Genomic DNA, 19,071 nt, shown 5'->3' with positions numbered 1-19,071 from the left:
GGTCTGCCTCTCTTTGCCCGACTAGCCTCCAGTCTCTTATCATGTGTTCACAATATGTGAAGACGAGCTTTCTGTGTTGGCGCAGATGTGTGCGTTGCACAACTCCCTCTACAGGTGATGTAAGCATTTGGCTTCAATATACCCAAAGAGACAAGGAAGGAATAATGTCCAAAGGCAAATTTAGCAAATGTCTTAAACAATGGAAATCGAATAAATCTAATGCAATGCTTAAAACAGAATTAGACAGACAGAAAAAAGTTGTATTAAGTGCAAAACAACTTGTTTTGTGTCTCTGTTTTTGTTAACATCCCTGAAGCTGCAAGTTGTAGTTGCCTAAGAACTTCTATGGATAGCTTGAAAAGAGACCGTTACATTTAACCAGCTGAAACTAAAATCACAGAAAGCACAGAGGAAAGATGTATATCTTAGTCCAGAATAGCACCCACATCTCTGGCTTGTGTTTCTAATGACAGGGAGTTAAGGTACACTCTAACCCCCCACTGATCTGTGTGCTGAAAACAATTACTTCTGTGTTGTCTTTATTTAGTTGAGGTCAATGCTGGCACATGCATCCTTTCATTTATCATCTGGGTATCATTGACTCAGGAAATTTGATTAAAAGATAGATTTAGCATTGTACCTCTATGACACTGTCACCTTTAAAATGAAGAAAATCTAAATCGCCGCAGCGGAACCACATATATCGTCTTTTTTATCCCACGCATTCGTCTTACTTGTCAAAACCTGGAACCTACAATACCCATAATGTAACCTGACCCCAGACGGCGATTCCAGAGTGTGCAGAGTTTCTTTATGTAGCCATGCCTTCTTGTGTGTTCGTAGGGTGTCAAGCAGGGTAGTGTGGGTGCCTCGGGGAAGTTTGTGCATGTATGTGTGTGTATGTGGGAAGGCTATGAACCACTGTGGACCGCCCGCTAGGCCCTGTGACAGCTGGGGTCCTCTTCGTCAGTTGCGGCCCACTGCTCACTCAGACAGCGTTATTATGGGGGGCCTCCTGCTGTGATTCACTCTGACACATGCACGCACACATACATGCACACAAAACACACAAGCCTTGGTCTCTTGTGGCCCTTTCCCTGGGTGCTGTCCGCCCGGGCCACAGCAGGGACCACCTGCCCTTCACAGAAGGGGAAAGTAGCAATATATGATATCTCAATTAAGTTGCTTCCCGAAGAAGGAAGAAGGAGGTGTAGTGGCGATGGTGGTGTTTTTGACAGTGACAGGGAAAACGGGCCGCTTTCCTCTGCCTTCTGTTTGTTTTTCTGTCTTTGTTACTGCTCTCTTTGTGGTGAATATTGCAGTGACAATGAGAAAGGGGTGATGATCTCTCTGGCTTCCTCCACGTACTTGAACCAAGCAGCCTGGATGAAGAACACAGAGGAATGTATTGTCTTGATGGAAGCATTTCATTAAAACCCACTTGTTTAGTGTCCTTGTTCGCATTATTGTTTTCAAGCCCTCGGCAAATCACACTCACTTCATCACGAAGTGCTGGCTGCTCTCAATAAGCCAGCAATTTTTGTCGGTGCTTTCTCAATAGAAGGTGCCAGGAAAATGTTCATATCCTTGAGCTTTTCAAGAGTGATACACAAAAGCCATTGTGACCACTCAGAGGATGTGGGGAAAAAAATAAATGGCAAGCATAATACACATTTCTCAAGGGCAATGAAACATATTCTTCCCTGTGATTTCAGTGGAACCATGATTTAGAGAAAATGAACAGTGACACACCTCACACATAAACACAACCAGAGAGTTGAGACCCAACTTCTCTCATTAAGATTAGTAAACAACTATTTGCTCTGTGTGGTAACTTTCTTAAACAAGGCCTTCTCATCCTCTAATAGGACAGGAAGAGAGTGGCATAGAGAAGTATCATCCATAAACTGAAAGCATCATGCAGACACACATGCCCATGTGTACACAGAGACACACACACACACACAAACCCTCCTACATAGCCCATAATTACAGAGCAGCATGCAGGTGCACATCCCTGGCTGACAGCGTGTATAAACTCAGGCACAGATATGATCTAGTGAGGAGCTGCTCTTAATAAATATTAACAAACGCCATTCCCAAGTAGCCTCAATCCCCACAAGCACCTCCAATGCCAGTCTCAGCCTAGCTATCTCAAGTCACTACAGAACCTCTCTCCCTGCTGAATAGGCTGCTGTGCTTTCTGTGAGAAAGAGTTCAAAGAGCCAGAAAGGGCGAAGAGGCGGGTGGCGGTGGGGGTGAATGTGCTTGCTATACATGTTCTACTTTTTTATCTATAGGGAGCTGCCAACGTTGTCATATGGGGAAATTAGTGGAAGTGGAATTCAAATCAGTGCTATCAGAATGGAGTTGCAAAGTGTTTGAGCAGAATTTCAAAACCTCGACTTCACCCCTGTAGTTGATTGTTGGGGAATAAATTGTATGTGTGTATGCAGAGAGGTTGGAATGAAAGCTTTTGATGCCCCACAAAACATGGATTTCCCATGCATACATATGAAAATTACTGATGCCATATGGAAATTTAATGATGCATTTTTAAAAGGGAGGTATTGAACGACTCTTGATCACACGATTTCTGAGTAAGCCCGCAATTAGCACGCGCACGCACGCGCACACACACACACACACACACACACACACACACACACACACACACACACACACACACACACACACACACACACACACACACACACACACACACACACACACACACACACACAGACACACACGCACGCACACATACATACGCACACAAGCACAAAGCACTTAAGTATTTGGAGAGACATGCTCAAAGGTGATTGAAAACACACATGCACACATGCATACCCACCTATATAACAAACCAAACACACACACACACAGGGAAAAAAGGTAAAGGTAAAAACATCTTAAAAATGCACCACAGCAAATAGTTTTTCCAATGTTGGTGTTTCTGCACTGGTGCCTCTCTTAGCATGAAATCATTCCAACTTTATCTAAAGATTGTGAAAATTCAGGTCTGGTTCTGGTTTTGCATTAATAGGAGCAACATTTTTTTAATTTTTGAGATTATTTCTGATGATTTCAAAAGTTTTAAAACTATAAGTGGCCATTAACTTTTCACTAACCATTCATTAACCTTTCCCACCATAACTCTATAAAAAGTCATTTAAGTATTTGCTTTATTTTGGCAAACACACACACACACACACACACACACACACAGTGACATGCACATGTGAGGTGGCCCACCCACTCCCCTGCAGACTCAGTGAGGTGTGTTAGTAAGGTTTATAGCCTGTATTGTTCCTGACCAGCCAACCTGTCTAGCACACTCCCCAGTCTCACTGCTCACCCCATTACACTTGGAAAACTACAGGAAAATGGGAAAAGACAAGAAAAGAAAAAAAGGAGAGGAAGTGGCCATTGGAGTAAAGGAGAAAAAGGAGGGGGAGAAGAAGAGGAAGAAAAAAAAAGATGGCTGAGACCCTTCACATCTGTCTAGGTACAATGTCAGAGCCTGCCTTTGAGTCGGTGGGGTTAAAAGAGGAGGCAGATCTCACCGTGAACGCTGTTAAATGGTTCAGTGGTTTGACAGTGGCTGATGCTACAGACAGCGCTGCTCCCCTGGGAGCCTGCACAGTCTCCCAGGCATGGCTCTTATCAAAATATACCTACCGCCTGCCTCTACTGCTGAAATAAACAATAACACAGCAGGGAGGAAAAGAGAGATCTAAGGAGTCATTGGATGCTGATGAAAATAGAATACATTTTTTTTTTGCCATTGTCATAATTGTCTTGACAATTATGGGCGTCGCATACAGTATAGACAGTAGTATGTGTGAAAGCAGATTATGTATTAATGTTCAAGCTTTGGCTCTTTAGGAGCCAGGGGGCGTTTGGGTGGTGGATATGTGGGTTCTTGAGCTTTTTTTTGGGGGGGGGGTGGTATGAACAACACAAAAATGTAATCCCAGTTGTAGCCCTCAAAGCTGTGTTGCAGCTGATAGTCAAACACACACACACACACACACACACACACAAACGTAAAACCAGCACAGGCAAAACTGCTCCATTTTACCATCATTACACAGCACGGGTCCCCCGCTCCCTTTGGAGCCGTGTTCTGCCTCCGGTGCTACATTTGACGGTTTGTTGAGCGGCACGTAGGTGTGTAGCCTCAGCCGCGTTACGTGATCAAACAGCCCAACTGACGCATGGCCAATTATCCTGGCTGCCTCCTCTCATCTCACATTTAAGGAGAGAGAAAGTAAAAACCAGAGAGGGAGATGGAAAGAGAGAGATGGAGGGAGGGAGAAAAAGACGCAAGGCTGGTGGTGTGTTTATCGAAGAATGGCAGATGTAAAAGCACTTTTCTCCCCGTTCCGCAGGGAAGCTGACATGTGCACCGTTTTTTGAAAAAGTAAACAATGGCTCACACACTTTACATTTTTTTATTGTAAATCGTTACCCTCAGCAAGCCGTAAATAGGCCAATATGAAACAAACAAAGAGAATAGGGGAGAAATTAAGTATCAAAAGTGACAAGGCCTGTGAAGGTCTGTGCTCTCCTCTTGTCTCACTGTATAACATCACTGCCTGTTCCATCACAGTGACATATTCTACATTTATTAAAAGTATTTCTTCATATTTTTTTCCCTCAAACATCCATCCCACTGTGTAGCAAGGTCAAGAGAATGTTGAACCTTGCTCTCACCCCTGCACCAACTCTTCCTCAACTTCCCCGTTGTTCGCGAAGAACTGAATTAACTGTGGCTGTGACACATTGTCGACAGGCCTTGGATGTGGCATGGACATTTCTTGGGATCAGGCATTGTCACAGTCATAGATATGTGGTAAATAGTGCTTAGAAGAGGATTCAAAAGAAGCCTTGTCCCTGGAAATGCTGCTATTCTCTCACTTGGTAAAGTGGAAAGTGAGGCAGACAGGAAAGAGGGCAGTAAAAAGAAAGCAATTACAACTGGAACAGCATTTACTGACAATCTTTTACAGAGGCCTTGGCTCCGGCTCAGATCAGCTGGAAAGTAACAGAAAAGTAAATATGAACTGATGGGACAGGCAAATTTTTTTAGTTTTACTGGGTAACAATAAGAGGCGAAGTCAAGTAAAGTTGAATTTAATCTCATGAGGAGCAACAGAGGAGGGATCCCTTTTCTAAAATTGACAGACATGCATTAGATGTTGCCTGTACAGAACAGACAGGCACTGTCTACTAACAGACTAAGGGACAAGAGAAGGAAAAAACAAAGTGAGTAGATAGAGTAAAAAAAAACAAAAAAACACACATTTCAAAATAATTTTAAAAGAGCCACTTACCTACGGTAGCCCGGGATCTGGCCGAATACTTCTTGATTTTGCTGCTGAGCGTGGTGTTGTCCCTCAGAGCTGTCTCGCATTCTCTCTCCATCAGGGAGGCCAGTTCTCGGGCCACAGTGCTGAGGTAGGCCGCATTAAGGAAGCCCAGGATGGTGTGCGGTTCTGCTAATCTTGAAAGGACTTGGAGCTCCTCTGTGATTACTTGGGTCAGAACTGGGACCACAGAACCGAAGCCTACAGCCAGTCTGTCGAAGCCAGTCTCGCCACCTGGGCTTGAGCTCACGGCAGAGAGCAGAAGAACTGGTACAGATTGGCTTCTCAGAGCCTGGATAGTTAAAATCAAAATAATACACTCTGTAAAATCATCATCACTACTGTATCATATTGCTACAGCAAGTTCACAATGTGGCCCTGGAATCTACGAAACTAGATGTATAACGCTAACGTATATGTTGAAACAAAAAAAGGCAATCTTATTCATACAGTCACTTTACTGTACCTGGTAATGTGTGAGCACCTCGGACTCAGGGTAAAGAAAGAACAGCTGCTGCAGACAGTGGACCCGTTCAGAGATGGACAGAGTAGAAATACGTCTGGGTCCTGGATGCTCTGAGCTGCGGGAAGACAGCCGATCCAGCAGGTGGCGGCGCAGTTGGAGACGCACATCATCCCACGCCTCCTGAAACTTCAGGATATCATAAAATGATAGGTACGTGAAAAAAATACACTGATAATAAACAGCAACACATTGTGTGGACATCTGGATGATACTTGTTTGCAGTGAACGGTGCCATTACTCAAAGTATAGTTCAGCCATCCAGGTAAGTAAATCTTTATTTCAGCATAAAGTCAACTGCTGACATACACATTAGATTAAAGGATAGGTTCACATTTTTTAAGACTGTCTTAAAACAATAGTCACATGCCCATATGTACATTCACAGCACCACAGGTTGCTTTGATAATTCATCCTGTCCATACTGCATACTGGCCACAATGAGATTCCTCTCTAAAGCAATTTCAGTGCAAGTGAAGGGGGATGAAAATCATCGTCATCAATCTGAGACAAAATAGCAGGTTAGTGGTTTTTTTTGTACAATATAAGTATTTGATTTGACTATCTGAGCTTGCTGAAGGCTAATATTAGCTTCAGTAGGGACTTTGCAGCCAGTACGGAGAGGAGAAACAATTACAATGACCAATAATGCTAAATAAATTACCATATGAACATGTGAGTATTGTAGACAGACCTGAAAAAACGTGAACCTCTCCTTTAAGTAATCCATTCACTAATTGTAAGGAATCATTGCACTGTATTAAAAATGGCGCAGTATTTTACCTCTAATGAAGCGTCATCGTTGACTGTATGTACTAGGTGGATGGAGGAGGCAGTCAGTTGAGGATGAAGAGAGGAGGATGAGGAGGAGGAGGAGGAAGAAGGGGTATAAGGAAAGCAGATACCACACTGGACAGACAAATTCAACAGAAGTTGAAGCGTGGTCTCCTCTTTCCCCTCCTCTCCAGACCTCAGGTACTGTAGCTGAGCGGAACAGAGAGGATGGAGATGTTAGCATCACTGGAGGAAGAAGAAAACTACCTGAAGCTATAAGCTGAGTGACAATGCAATATGAATCACAACAGTGCTGCCCCCACAAGTCAGAATATGAATGTGTTTTGCATGACTGTCGTCTTTCATCTGCAAGTCTTGTTAATAAACAGGGCTGCAGATCAGCAGATTGCTAAATGTGAATAACAGAGTTTCTGTTAAATATTTGAAATAAATACTACCATTATTATTATTATCATCACCACCAGCCAGTGGAAGCATTACCAAAGCTCTGAAGAAGTCCATGAGCTCCTGATGTCCTGTGTTAGCAGGCCGGAAACCATTCTGCACTCTGAGGTTGAACCACTGCAGACACTCTGAAGGACTCGGTGGACACTCTGCTGTCCGGGAGTCTCCCACTTTGGCCTGGAGGTCCTTTAACTGCTGTTCAATGCTGAGTGAAAGGGTGATATCATATGTGAGTCTGAGAGCTAATGAAAACACATTTTTTTTTGTTAATTTTGACAACAGAAAGGAGTCTTCTATGCAGAAAGAGGGCATTTTAAACCTAATTTAGTCTCAGCTTTACAGTTTTTCTTGTTAAAATGAACGACTCATACCTCATGACTGGTTTGGATTAGAGCTGGTCCATCTGATATTCTCCTACATGCCATGTTTACTAGCAAACAGCTGTTCCCGTTAAACTAAACCGCTCCCTTACCCAGTCGTAATTGGACAAAGTGTTTGACTGTCAACATCTGCTGGGACAGTGTCTTCAGTTTGAAAGGAGACTGTCAGGAGACTAAGTGCATCCCAGTCGTTCAAACATAGCCAAATAAAGACACACAGGAAAAATACACAGAACCAGCCGCATTACAGTCATACAAACACATAAACAGCATGTCGAAGTTGCACATGGACCTACACAGCACATCATGTTTGGCTCTCCCTCACTCTCATTCAGCGTTCGTACGGTGAGACGACAGATACAGAAGCTTCAACAGTAATGAACACAGACATTGATATATCAGCGTGTGAGTGTGTGCTAAGCATCTGGTGTGAAGTGGTGTTACAGGCATCGGCAGGCATCTCAGAAACACGCTTCTTGCCGTCTCACGTCTTACTCTTTCCCTTGACACACACACGCACGCGCACACACACAAACACAAACACAGCTCTTTTGATTTTAACAGACTGCATCAGCTCTTCCGTTTCCACTTTAATGTGACAGATTAGAAATGACATCTTTGGGCTCGACATGTTTAGTCATTTCCATGCAAATCAATGCATGTATATTTGGCCATGTAGAGCAGTGAGTGAGTTTGTGTGTGTGTGTGTGTGTGTGTGTGTGTCAGTAGGCCTACACACCTGCATAATTAAACATCTTACTGTGAATTCTTGCGACTGTGTTCATGTGTGTCTCTGTGACTCTTGTTTGTCTGAATGCATGCTGGTGAGTGTGTGTGTGTGTGTGCTGTAAAAGCAGGGCTGAAATGATTAATCAGACAATGGATTGGTTAGATTTAAATAAAATCAAGAAAATCTATGAATGACACTTCTGTTAATGAAATTATGGTATTTCTGAGGATTTTTGCTTTAAAATGTCAAACCTTTACTTCATTATTGTAACATATTTGATTCTTTTTACAGTTTTCCAAACAAAATAAGCCACTTAATAAATCACTTTGGATTCTGTGAACTTGTTATGAGCACTTGTCATGACATTATACATTTTATAAGCTACATGATTAATCAAGTACTCAAATAAATGATCAATAGATAATGAGAATATTAATGAGTTGCAGACCTACATATCTGCCTTGAAAATCTGTGAATGTGTGTGTGCATGTGTGTGTTAGTGTAGATGGTACAGAGGCAAAGTGCCATTTCCCCATCAGACAGCTCATCCCCTACCGCAGGTCTATAAACTGCCTCCTGCCTGCTCCTGGGCCATGAACGCATCCAGATGTCTTACAATGGCAACACATTAAATAACCGTTCAATCTGACACAGTTTCTTTTCAGAGGGGGAAAACGCACGGGGATAAAATGTTATAGACTGTTACAAACCGCCATCCTCTAGGTTGAACACTATCGTTCTCTCTCTCTTTAACTATCTCCACCTCTTCTTCTTAAGGCAGGCCAGATGATGCATCTCACTTTATTCTCTTGACACCAACTTGCTGACTGACTGAAACCTTGATTATAAAGTGGGTGTTTTTCTGTGTTTGGAGTGATGAGACGCCAAACAATATTTGTTACACAAGTGCAGAACTATCAAACGCTTTGTCGTGTTTTTCTTTTCACATTACCTGGTACGTGGATCTCTATCTCTGTATTATTCGGTTGAACACTGTAAAAGCAAATTATTGCTGAAACTTGTGCAACAACTCTTAACTATGCTTGCCCAAAGCGCACTAGCTGTAAAACACAGCCTCACCAAGGTCAAAGCATAACCAGCATGGCTTAGGGTTGCTGACGGCACTGTGTGTAAAATTAATAGACACCACTTTAAACAACACAAAGGACTGTTCAGACGCGGGTTTGTTTGTGCGACCTCTGACTGCTTTCTCTAAGGAGAATATAGAAATGACTTTGTGAGAAAATGTAGTTCTAGATAAAGTAGATTTGAAATAACAACACTGTGTGTTTCCCTTTTTAAAAAGAAAATCACCCAAGGAAGGCAAAATATAATGAGAAGAATATTCAAGAATAAATGCAAAAGCAACACATTTTCTACATCTAATTTTCGGCATATGCCATGTATTGCAATGAAACTTCACTGTAGATTAAACGGTAGCACAGCGAACTGTATGCGTGTTTATAGTACATCATAAACACGGATGTTCGTTCTGGGCTCCACCCCAGGACTTCACGTAGACAGCAGGTTTCAAATGGGTCTCCATCTGTAGCTCACTTTTCACTGACTCTCTGAAGTTCATTAAAACAGAAAACGCAAGTAGACTACACTGTGGATATGAACTGTGTGGCTTTTCTTTCCTTAGTCAGTCTTGTAACAGAATTGAGGTCGGATTAAGCTTCTTAGTACATCCACCTTGATAGCCTGGGAGCACTGGAGCAGACTCCCTAACTCAATTTTGCCTTATGTGGCACGACAGAAAGAGGCTGTTGACTTGCAACCTTATGAAGGCGTAGACTAAGACAGGATGGAGAATGGCTTTTGGGCTTCTCTAGTTCCACTCCCCATCATCTCAATCTTGCTTTCACTCACCAAAACAATGGACTCTAATGGCTACAGCAGCAGCACTTGCCTCTTCGGATTCATTTTCGAGGCTTGCCTCCATAGTTTTGCTCTCCCCATTTCCCCTCTTTTCTCTGTCCTCCAAACTCTTACTTTCCTAATTTTCTTTTCTTTACTTTCGCCTTTCAATTACCCCTCCTTAGGGCCTTGTGCTGTAAGTTATAAAGTCAATGTGGATGGTCTGTGTCAAGAAGTCCATCCAGCTCACTACAATGTTGCGACCTTTTGCCCGTCGGTGTAAAAGCTACCTGCAGCCTAATCAACTTGGCAGGATTAGCTCCGAACCTGATGACTTCTACTGCCAGGAGCTCAGGTGCCGGAGAAAAAGACAGAAAGAGAATGAGAGAAGAGGAAGGTAAAAATGGGTAGAAAACAGAGGAGTCACAGTAAATAAAACCATTCAACTTTCTGAGCAGAGACGACAATGGACGAACCCGTAATGGCAAAAACGCCGGAGCAGGACTCAACAAAAGAGCTGGAGAATGAGAAAAGAGGCAGAGGAAACCGAGAGGAAAGGATTCTTTAGGCCTCTTGACAAACATGTCAATCATCTTACTTTAACTGACACACACACACACACACACACACACACACACACACACACACACACACACACACACACACACACAGACATACACGCTTGCACTTTCACTGCTGAAGTGAAATCTAATTGTTTTTCAGACTGGTCTAGCTTGACAGTCGACACCGCAACCATGCTCCCCCCAACCTTCACCACCGCTGAGAGAGTAAGGGAACAACCGGAGGTCTTTTATTAGATATGATGGCACATTTCACAGCTCCCTGACTTACAGAAACCCAATCCCGCGATTAGTCAGCGCTTTGACGTTATCTTAAGTTCCTTGTCAGAATTAATTTAGTGTGGGTGGGCTGCTGTGGGGCTGTCTGTCTGTCGCGCTCTGCTCCCCTCCGCTCGCCCACAGGAGGTGGGGGGTTGGAGGCAACGGGGGCAGGAAGATCCCTTTCAAATAAGCCCCAGCTCCACTCAGTGCCAAACCAGCCGCCTGAGAACTAAATATCTCCTCCATCAAAGGGCCCCATTCTGCAAGGGGAAAAGGAGTGAATGGGCTTGAATGAACAGGCTGAAAACAGATCCCGTTCTGGCTCAGCCTGTCGCCCACTTAGTGCCCTCAGCCCTCAGCCCCCCAGCCACCCAGCCCAGCCAATGATACCGGAGAACCGATACAGCTGATATACTAACTTAACACACGTGTCACGCACAGCTAAACACAAAATCAGCTACATACTGCAGGGACTACAGATCAGTATTTTTGTGCACTGAAAAGGAACCTTGCACAACGTTTTCCTGTGGCAGGCTTTCAACTCCACCTGCTTGTGCACATACGCAAAATCCTAAATCATCAGAAGCACTTCACACACACACACGTACTCAATTTAAAGGTATTGATATTGTACCCTGATCAAGATTGGCAGGCGACTGGTGAGAGCCATTTGCCTTGCCAGTGTGAAACTAGAGGCCTGTCTGCAGTCTCCTGGCCTGTGCTGACACTTGATTAGAGGTCTTTTCCTGGTGGCCCAGCACTCCCCACCCAACTCTGCACCGCACCACCGTCCCAACTGATGAAAACTGATGGATTACAGCATTTCAATTTGGGGGAACCAGCTCCGTTGTCAGCCTATCTTAATCTCCTGCAATTAGGGAGCAGCTCTTAGGCAAATCTCTGACATCTGAGAACTGGGAGCAGGCCAGTCACTTTGACCCATAAACAGGTTGAAGTCCTTCACGGGTGTGGGCAGCTATGTCTCCTCCATCTCTCGGCTTCCCTTTCCTCTCCTCCGCTTCCGTAATTTGTCCCAGATACTGATAAATCAATTAGGCAGTAGGTGAGTGAGCTATGGTTGTGTGTGTCACTGTGAACATGTCTGCAGCCCACCCTGGTTGAGGCGAAAAAGAAACCTTGAATGTGTCCTCACAGTAAAAGGGCTGTCCTGAAGTAGTCTGGGAGGAAGTTAGTTGCAGCCTGACAGACACTGACCAGTGGTCCCCCACGGCGAGAGGAGGATTGCCTTATTTTTAGCCCCCTTCTCCATTATCTGGACGCTTTGTTCTCATAATGGTTATCCCTCTCCCATCTGCAGGAACACAAAATAACCCTTTAATGCTTAGAAAGCAGAAAAATGGCCCGGCCTTCGGTAATAAGCCTTGAATTACCTACCCAAGGGTTTTCGTTTCAAGATGTGGAATCTTCAATTATTATGTTCCCATTTAGAAGGAGGAAGGAAAGAAAGAGAGAGAAGAGGAGGGAGACAGAGAGAGAGAGAGAGTGACGAAGGGATGAGTCCCAGACACTAATGGTGCCAGAGTGAGGCTTTGTTCACTTGCTACATTTAGCCTGTCCTTCATCATCTGCCCTCAGCCGCACAACGCCACAAACGATAAAAGACCTGAAATATAGATTTCTCTTTTTCTTCTCCCCCCGTGTCTCTCTTTATCAATCTATTTGTGCTCTCCGACTATCCCCGTCTGCCATCATTGACAGACATCTATATTTCAGTCTTCAGTGACAGTGCACAGAAAAAAAAAAGGATTTAAGCTATTGCACTAGTAATTAATAAAACTGAACTACCAAGAAAGATTCTTCTTTCAGTTTATTTTATCAAATACTTGACCCTAAATGTTAGGAACATTGTAAGATCATTCTGAAGGTTTGACCATGGCCTTTTTATGAATTTCAATACAATTATCTCAAAGCCGCTCAACCATGAATACACAGAGGAGAAGAATGTAAGCCCTTGTAAATGTTAAATACATCAAATCCTATAGAGGCAGACTACTTTTGCAGTTACCTGCAGCCATATGTATGAATCAAGGCTTGAATATTTGTGTCACTGCAGCATGTAGAATTTTTCATTTTTTGTACATTTCTGACTGCAAGGTCGGCTGTGTGCTGTTCAGCTGTGGAAACGGACTTATTAACTTATGTTTAATCAAGTATAATGAGGCATTGGCTTTTATTGCTATATTTTAGAAACAAGGCTGCGTACAGTAATGACCTTTCCTGCCACAGTGATACTTAGAAATCAGTTTTATTCTGACAGAAAAACCTGATTCCCGATAGTTGTGTTAACCAGGTGTCTCTTAATCCTTTCACTCCAGTTAAACAACACACACACAGCTGAAATGTTTTATTTATTGCAGTTGAAATCAAAGTGCAGTTTCAATGTGGGTATGTTTTTGATTTGCCAGTATTTTCAGACATAACAATTTTTTTTAAGCTCACCTAACATATCAGCAGCCTGTGTTTAAATTCATCATTCACTTTTCCAATGACTTGGCAATACGCATGTAATATGCAGCACAGATGAAGGTACTCTCGACTTGACCAGATGAAATGTGATTGGTAGACTGGATGTTTTACTTCAGGAGATTGACATGATTGAACTTTGTGAAGTAGTAAGGAGAAAGATGGAGTAGCAAGGGAAGGGGAAGGAAAAACAGACAAACAAAAATATGGATTCGGTTGTTCAGTTTTTAATCATGAGGTCATATTTCTACTTCTGGAGCACCACTACCAGTGTAAACAATATCACTGGTGTTTTTTTAAAAGTCTGTCAGTCATGCAGGTTGCTCCTTTCTTTAAAATAATTTCTGCTAGTGTCTGCACACAGTCAGCATAAAAAAATCAGAGCTTGTTTTCCCACCCTCAGAGTAAGCCATTTTTTTCCTCTTTAATCTTTGTACAGTATGAACGACAACTTCCACCGATGTGAACATTTTCAGAGAAGTAACATAATCCGTCAAAGTAAACATGAAGCTTTAATTATGTTTTCTCAAAGTCATTGTTTAACATATATTTCATTGTGTGAGTGCTGTGTTACTGTGCTAAATTGTGCATTATATGGCACTCCGTTTACTGTCATTCACTTGAGATCCACAGAGTGAAATGGAACCAGTCTTCTTATTTGGGGCGCCTTTGTCAAATGGGGCAGTACATCATTTATATCTGGCTTTGACATCACCAAGTTTCATCATCATGAAATTCAAATTCTATGAGTGATGACAAGCAAGTAAAAGTGATTGGGAGACATGTGAAATTCAAAGAAAAGGACTAAATCTCTGAATGAATTTAATCTAAATCTAAAAAATATTAAGCTAAAAAGGAGGGTATTGTAGGTTGGTGCTTTTGCTTCTCCGACTGACCTGCTGGCATTGAGATTGAGTTTCTCCTCTGTGTCTTTTAGGAGCTGTTCAAAGTCCAGCTCACTGGAAAACGCTGGAACCAGCAGCTCCACAAAGGCATGGTCTTCTGGAAAATCTCCCGGCCACTCCATGCTGGAGAAAGGAACTGGAGAGACAAAGAGAGGGAGGTGACCCCACTGTATAATATCAGAAACGCCACACACGACATGTACCAGTTCATAAAAAAAAATAATGAGAAAGACAGCCCTGGTGTCAGGAAGAATATCAACAATTTAGGCTGACACTAAATAACAGAGATGTAGAGTGTTGTATTATCACAGCTGTCTGTCAAGAAACTAGACACACACGCACATTCTGTACACACACACACACACACACACACACACACACAGTCATGAGGTCTATAATAATTTGAAATTTCAACAAACAGAGTCTTATTAGGCGGCACAAATCAATTGCACCTGAAACACCTGAAAAAAAAGGAAGCTTATCATCAACAAAAACAGTTTCTTCCAGTTCCCCTCCTCTTTCCTCAGAAAGTCATTTGGGGTAGGAGGGCCCCCTGATCAAAATGCATTGCCTCAGCCTCTAACCACTTCCACCTACTGACACTACAGTGAGTTAACACAGCAAAAAAAGAGACTAAATAAATAAACAATGAGGTGAGATGCTCTTCACTCGAGGCTTTAAATAAACAACTCATCTCCTTACGTCTCTTTCACAACTGAGGGCTGCCCCCCCACCCCATGGTGCTTAGCGCTCATGCTAACAGCCAATCCCACGCCGGTGCCGCGTTGCTGGGTCTCATATCAACATTGTCATCAACACGAGTCAAGTGGAAGGTAATGGAGAGTGTCTGTGTCAATTTGGCTTTCTCACACTCCGCCTCTCGCCCCTTTCCCTCGTCATCTGCTCTGATTTTAATAATCCCTGTCAAACTCCAAACAGCTCCCCGCACTCCGCTCCGCTTCTTCGCTGCTGCATACAGTCTATGCCACTCTCCCTGACAGGGCAGACAGGAAGCTCAACATTCATTTAGCCTGCACAAAGGGAGGCCTGTCCAGCTGGACAAATATTATTTTCCTCCGCTGACAGCCTCACCAGTTAAGCTTGTCCTTTATTATTTCTCCCTCTCTTCTTCTCTCTTACTGTTTCCCCTCATCATCACTCTCCCTCTGCGCCACTGTCTGAGAAGGGGTCTATATGCAGCTATTGCTGAAAGGGAAGAAGATTTTTAAATCCATGGATTAGGAACTCAACATTGTAATTATACGGGGCGAGCCAGACAGTGTGTGTGTGTGCGTGTAACTTCGAATAGTGTTTGTTTATATGCGTGCCATCTACATCACCATACTTCTCTTGACATATATGAGGGACAGATTGACAGAAGGTCCGACTGTGTACACTGTATGTCCGCTGGGTGTCTACTTCCTAGTCTGCCAACATATCATCTGTTATCTTAAGGATGAGTGTGTACATGTAAGTGTGTGTGTGCCAGGATTCTCCGTGCAGCACGCAGGGCCTCATTAGTACTAGACTTTAAATCATCTGGTCTCTATTGTCTTGTCATTAGGTCTTTACAAAGCAGATGTTGGAGAAGCCCCTGTGTGTTTCACAGTGTTGCAACAGGGACAACTGGGCCAGGCACTGAGACGTCAACTCCACAGCTATTAGAACAGGGAGAGAAACACAGTCACACACACACGCACACACACACATATCACTGTCCTATCTCTCTTGCTGCTGCCTGTCTACCCCAGCTAGGCTAACATACAGGCCCATTTACAGTAATGAGTTTGTCCTGAAATATTTAGCAGCGCGTCCCCCAGGCTGCCGCTTTAAAGCCACTTAGAGCATGTCAAGTTAAAGTCAACATTATTTTAAAGAGGGTACCTAACAGTCTGCTGTAAAGGAAACATAATAAATTAAATAGGTGCATATTCTAACATCACAATACTGCTGAGAACTATCTTATGCATACCCAGGGGGGAGCATGGTTTCCCTGTTACTGTACAGCCATGTGGTCTTGCTGCACTGCACTGCTTTTGACTGATTTTCTTCTTTACAATAAGTCCTGTCTGCTTAGTGATGTGCTTTAGTCTCATCAGATTTAATGTAGTGTGGTATTTTAGCTCAATGTAGGAGGCACTAATCTTGTTAAAATATATTGGTCACTTTCTTTCTTTACTAAAGGGAAATATGTGAACACAATGTCTTCCTAAAATATGTTGTGTAAGGCTGTTCTGAAATTGCGGTGCAACAGCTTGGCATCATCTAACAAACGCCTATGTGATTAGCCTGCACTGAGGGGATGAATAATACATGACTTAATCCTGATATTACTTGTCGTTGCTGTTTTGTTGAATAATCATCATCATTCAACAGTATTAAAAGTATCAAGAGCAATGAGTCAATTACAAGTGTTGGAAAACAAGACAATGTTGTCACACGGGAGGAGTTCATATCGTGTAGCATCCCCGCTGTCATGATGTCAGCAAACTTAAATACTCCTATCCCGACCATGCATTTACTGCAGAACAGCGGGAATATACATCAACCACTTGCATGGTTGTATTTGATAGCTGCACACGTGACAAAAGGTGCAAAGTAAATACATGAATACATCCCGAAGAGGCATAGTGCTCAATAGGGCTGCAGCTAACTAATTATTTGCATTCTCAATAAATCTCTTAAAAGTGATCATTCTTATAGTCTGCAAAATGCCAAATAGTAGTGAAAAATACCCACCAAATACCCAAATGTATTCAATTTACAATAATCACATTTGAGAAGCTGGATCCAGCTAATTTTCTCTATTTTCTCTTTTGTAGTATTTTATGGTAATAACCACAAATATGTTGGTAGGTGTAAGTAAGCCATCACTGAGAGTCCAGCTGCTGACTTTTACTTACTTTTCATGGTGGTGTTTGGATATGTGAGCTGACTTAGTGAGACACATCCAAACTTTCAAACATCAGATTTTTGATCAGATGATTAATCATCTCAATGTCAGGAAGCAGCAAGTGAAAATGAAAACAGTTCAACTGACAACAATATGAAACAGAGAAAAGTCACAAACCATCACATCTGTGCAGGTGGATTGAATCTGATTTGGTATTTTTGTTACACTTAATCACTAATTAATGATTAACTGATTATCTAAATCATTGTTGAATATTAATTACCAAGTAAGCACTCCTGCTCTAGGGCTTGATAACATTGCGTATTGCTCATTTGATGATGTTTTATCCTCATAGTTTTTTCACACATATTCTTCTTACATTTACCATAGATGTAAGCTTACTCACACGCACACACAGGCACACAGTGTGATGTGAGGTGTTCAAAAATGTAATCAGAGGTTATAGATTTAAGATATAGGATGTGCTGTATATATAACTAATCATTTCTAATGTCATATTAATGTTCATATTGTTGTTTGCTGTTCAAATTCTTAGACATCCTGTTTTTTTTTTTAATGCATTCCCAACATTGCTCCTGTAACTCTCAGGCCAGTAAGGCCACCTGTGTTGAGGTGAGAGATGCTGCACTGTGAATGCAGAACCTGTGACCTGCTTGTGGTGGCTTGGCCATGTGACCAGACACATACAGACCTTTTTCATCACAGCAGTCAGACTCTGCACAGCAAAGAACTGACATCCGTGTAGCATGGAATGTATAATCTATGCATCTTACCTGTCACCAACCACTTTATATTCGGGTCTCGATTAAATGTTAATCCATTCCGAGGGGAGAAAAAATGACGAGCGTCATTTGCGCTCACTTGTTGCTGACATTTGTCTCCGACCGCCTTTTGGAGCTACAATAAAACTGAAAATCAATACAATTCAGCGGCAAATATGCCACCATGTACCATCATTAAATTACGGCGATGGAAAGCTTATCTATCGCTGTGACTGGACGTGAACTGAACGCCGCCGATCAGTTTTTGTAAACAGCCTTTCGGTTTCACAAGCAGTCCCTCTGTCGGAATCGATTGATTGTTATCGATCGATCAATCAAATATGCCCGATAATCAATCAGTGCTGTGTGATAAACAGTTGTTTTTGGTTAGTTCCGGGGACAGAAAGCGTCCGTGACAACAACCTGGAAGTAACTGTATGAAAACTTCCGCTTGTTGGAATATTCCAACTAGCAAACTAAATAGGGGGGACAGTACTCCTTAGGAACTAAGATATATCTGTTTTTCCCCAATATTAAATAACATTTTATATGGAAAAAGCCTTAAATATTATTTTCTTTATATTATATTGGATATATAATCGATTAAACGTTTTCTAATGCGTATAAAAAACATAATTACATGAAGACACCCCCCTCCTCAAAATAGAAAGCTGTCCCGGGAAGGTGTCAACACATGGAAGTTGGGCGGTGAACTCACGTAAGGATGAAACATTTGTCTGCCGTTTATTCACGAGAATGAGGAAAGTCGCCATGTATGCGTGTACGCAAAGTTGAGCATACATTTTGGAGGAAAGAGACAAATAGTGGTCACAAACACTGCTCACGTCATTGGATGTCAGTGTCAGCCCCAGTTTTGGCGCGCCTGTACGTAACTGGGAGGACGCAGAGCGATCGTCGGTGGTGGTATGAGAAAGGTACCTGTTCAGTCAGCTGTGTTTACGACAGGTGGGCATGAGATGGATGAACAGGAGCCAGTGCAGAGTATTTAGTCAACTCTAAGACTGTAAAGGTGCAAGATTATTAAAAACTATTCATGTGGC

At 42.6% G+C, this 19,071-nt stretch overlaps 2 protein-coding genes across 2 annotated transcripts in view; one reads left to right on the top strand and one right to left on the bottom strand.

The window, feature by feature from the left end:
- kiaa0825 (KIAA0825 ortholog) overlaps window positions 1-18,054 on the bottom strand; it is a 111,921-nt gene extending 93,867 nt beyond the window's left edge. The window contains exons 1-6 of the mRNA XM_070834124.1: window positions 18,023-18,054; window positions 14,327-14,471; window positions 7,171-7,339; window positions 6,679-6,879; window positions 5,839-6,024; window positions 5,340-5,664 (exon numbers count right to left, since the gene is read on the bottom strand). Coding sequence (XP_070690225.1) covers window positions 5,340-5,664; window positions 5,839-6,024; window positions 6,679-6,879; window positions 7,171-7,339; window positions 14,327-14,457 — 1,012 coding nt within the window. The 5' untranslated portion in view covers window positions 14,458-14,471; window positions 18,023-18,054. The remainder of the gene's footprint in view (window positions 1-5,339; window positions 5,665-5,838; window positions 6,025-6,678; window positions 6,880-7,170; window positions 7,340-14,326; window positions 14,472-18,022) is intronic.
- Window positions 18,055-18,778: 724 nt separating this feature from the next.
- Window positions 18,779-19,071, top strand: part of slf1 (SMC5-SMC6 complex localization factor 1) — a 28,977-nt gene continuing 28,684 nt past the window's right edge. The window contains exon 1 of the mRNA XM_070834062.1: window positions 18,779-18,945. The gene's annotated coding sequence lies outside the window, so the exon portion shown is untranslated. The remainder of the gene's footprint in view (window positions 18,946-19,071) is intronic.

Source organism: Pempheris klunzingeri, chromosome 7, assembly GCF_042242105.1.
Source record: "Pempheris klunzingeri isolate RE-2024b chromosome 7, fPemKlu1.hap1, whole genome shotgun sequence".
NCBI classification, from domain to species: Eukaryota; Metazoa; Chordata; class Actinopteri; order Acropomatiformes; family Pempheridae; genus Pempheris; species Pempheris klunzingeri.
The sequence above is the reverse complement of the archived record's forward strand: the minus strand, read 5'-3'. Positions and strand labels throughout refer to the sequence as shown.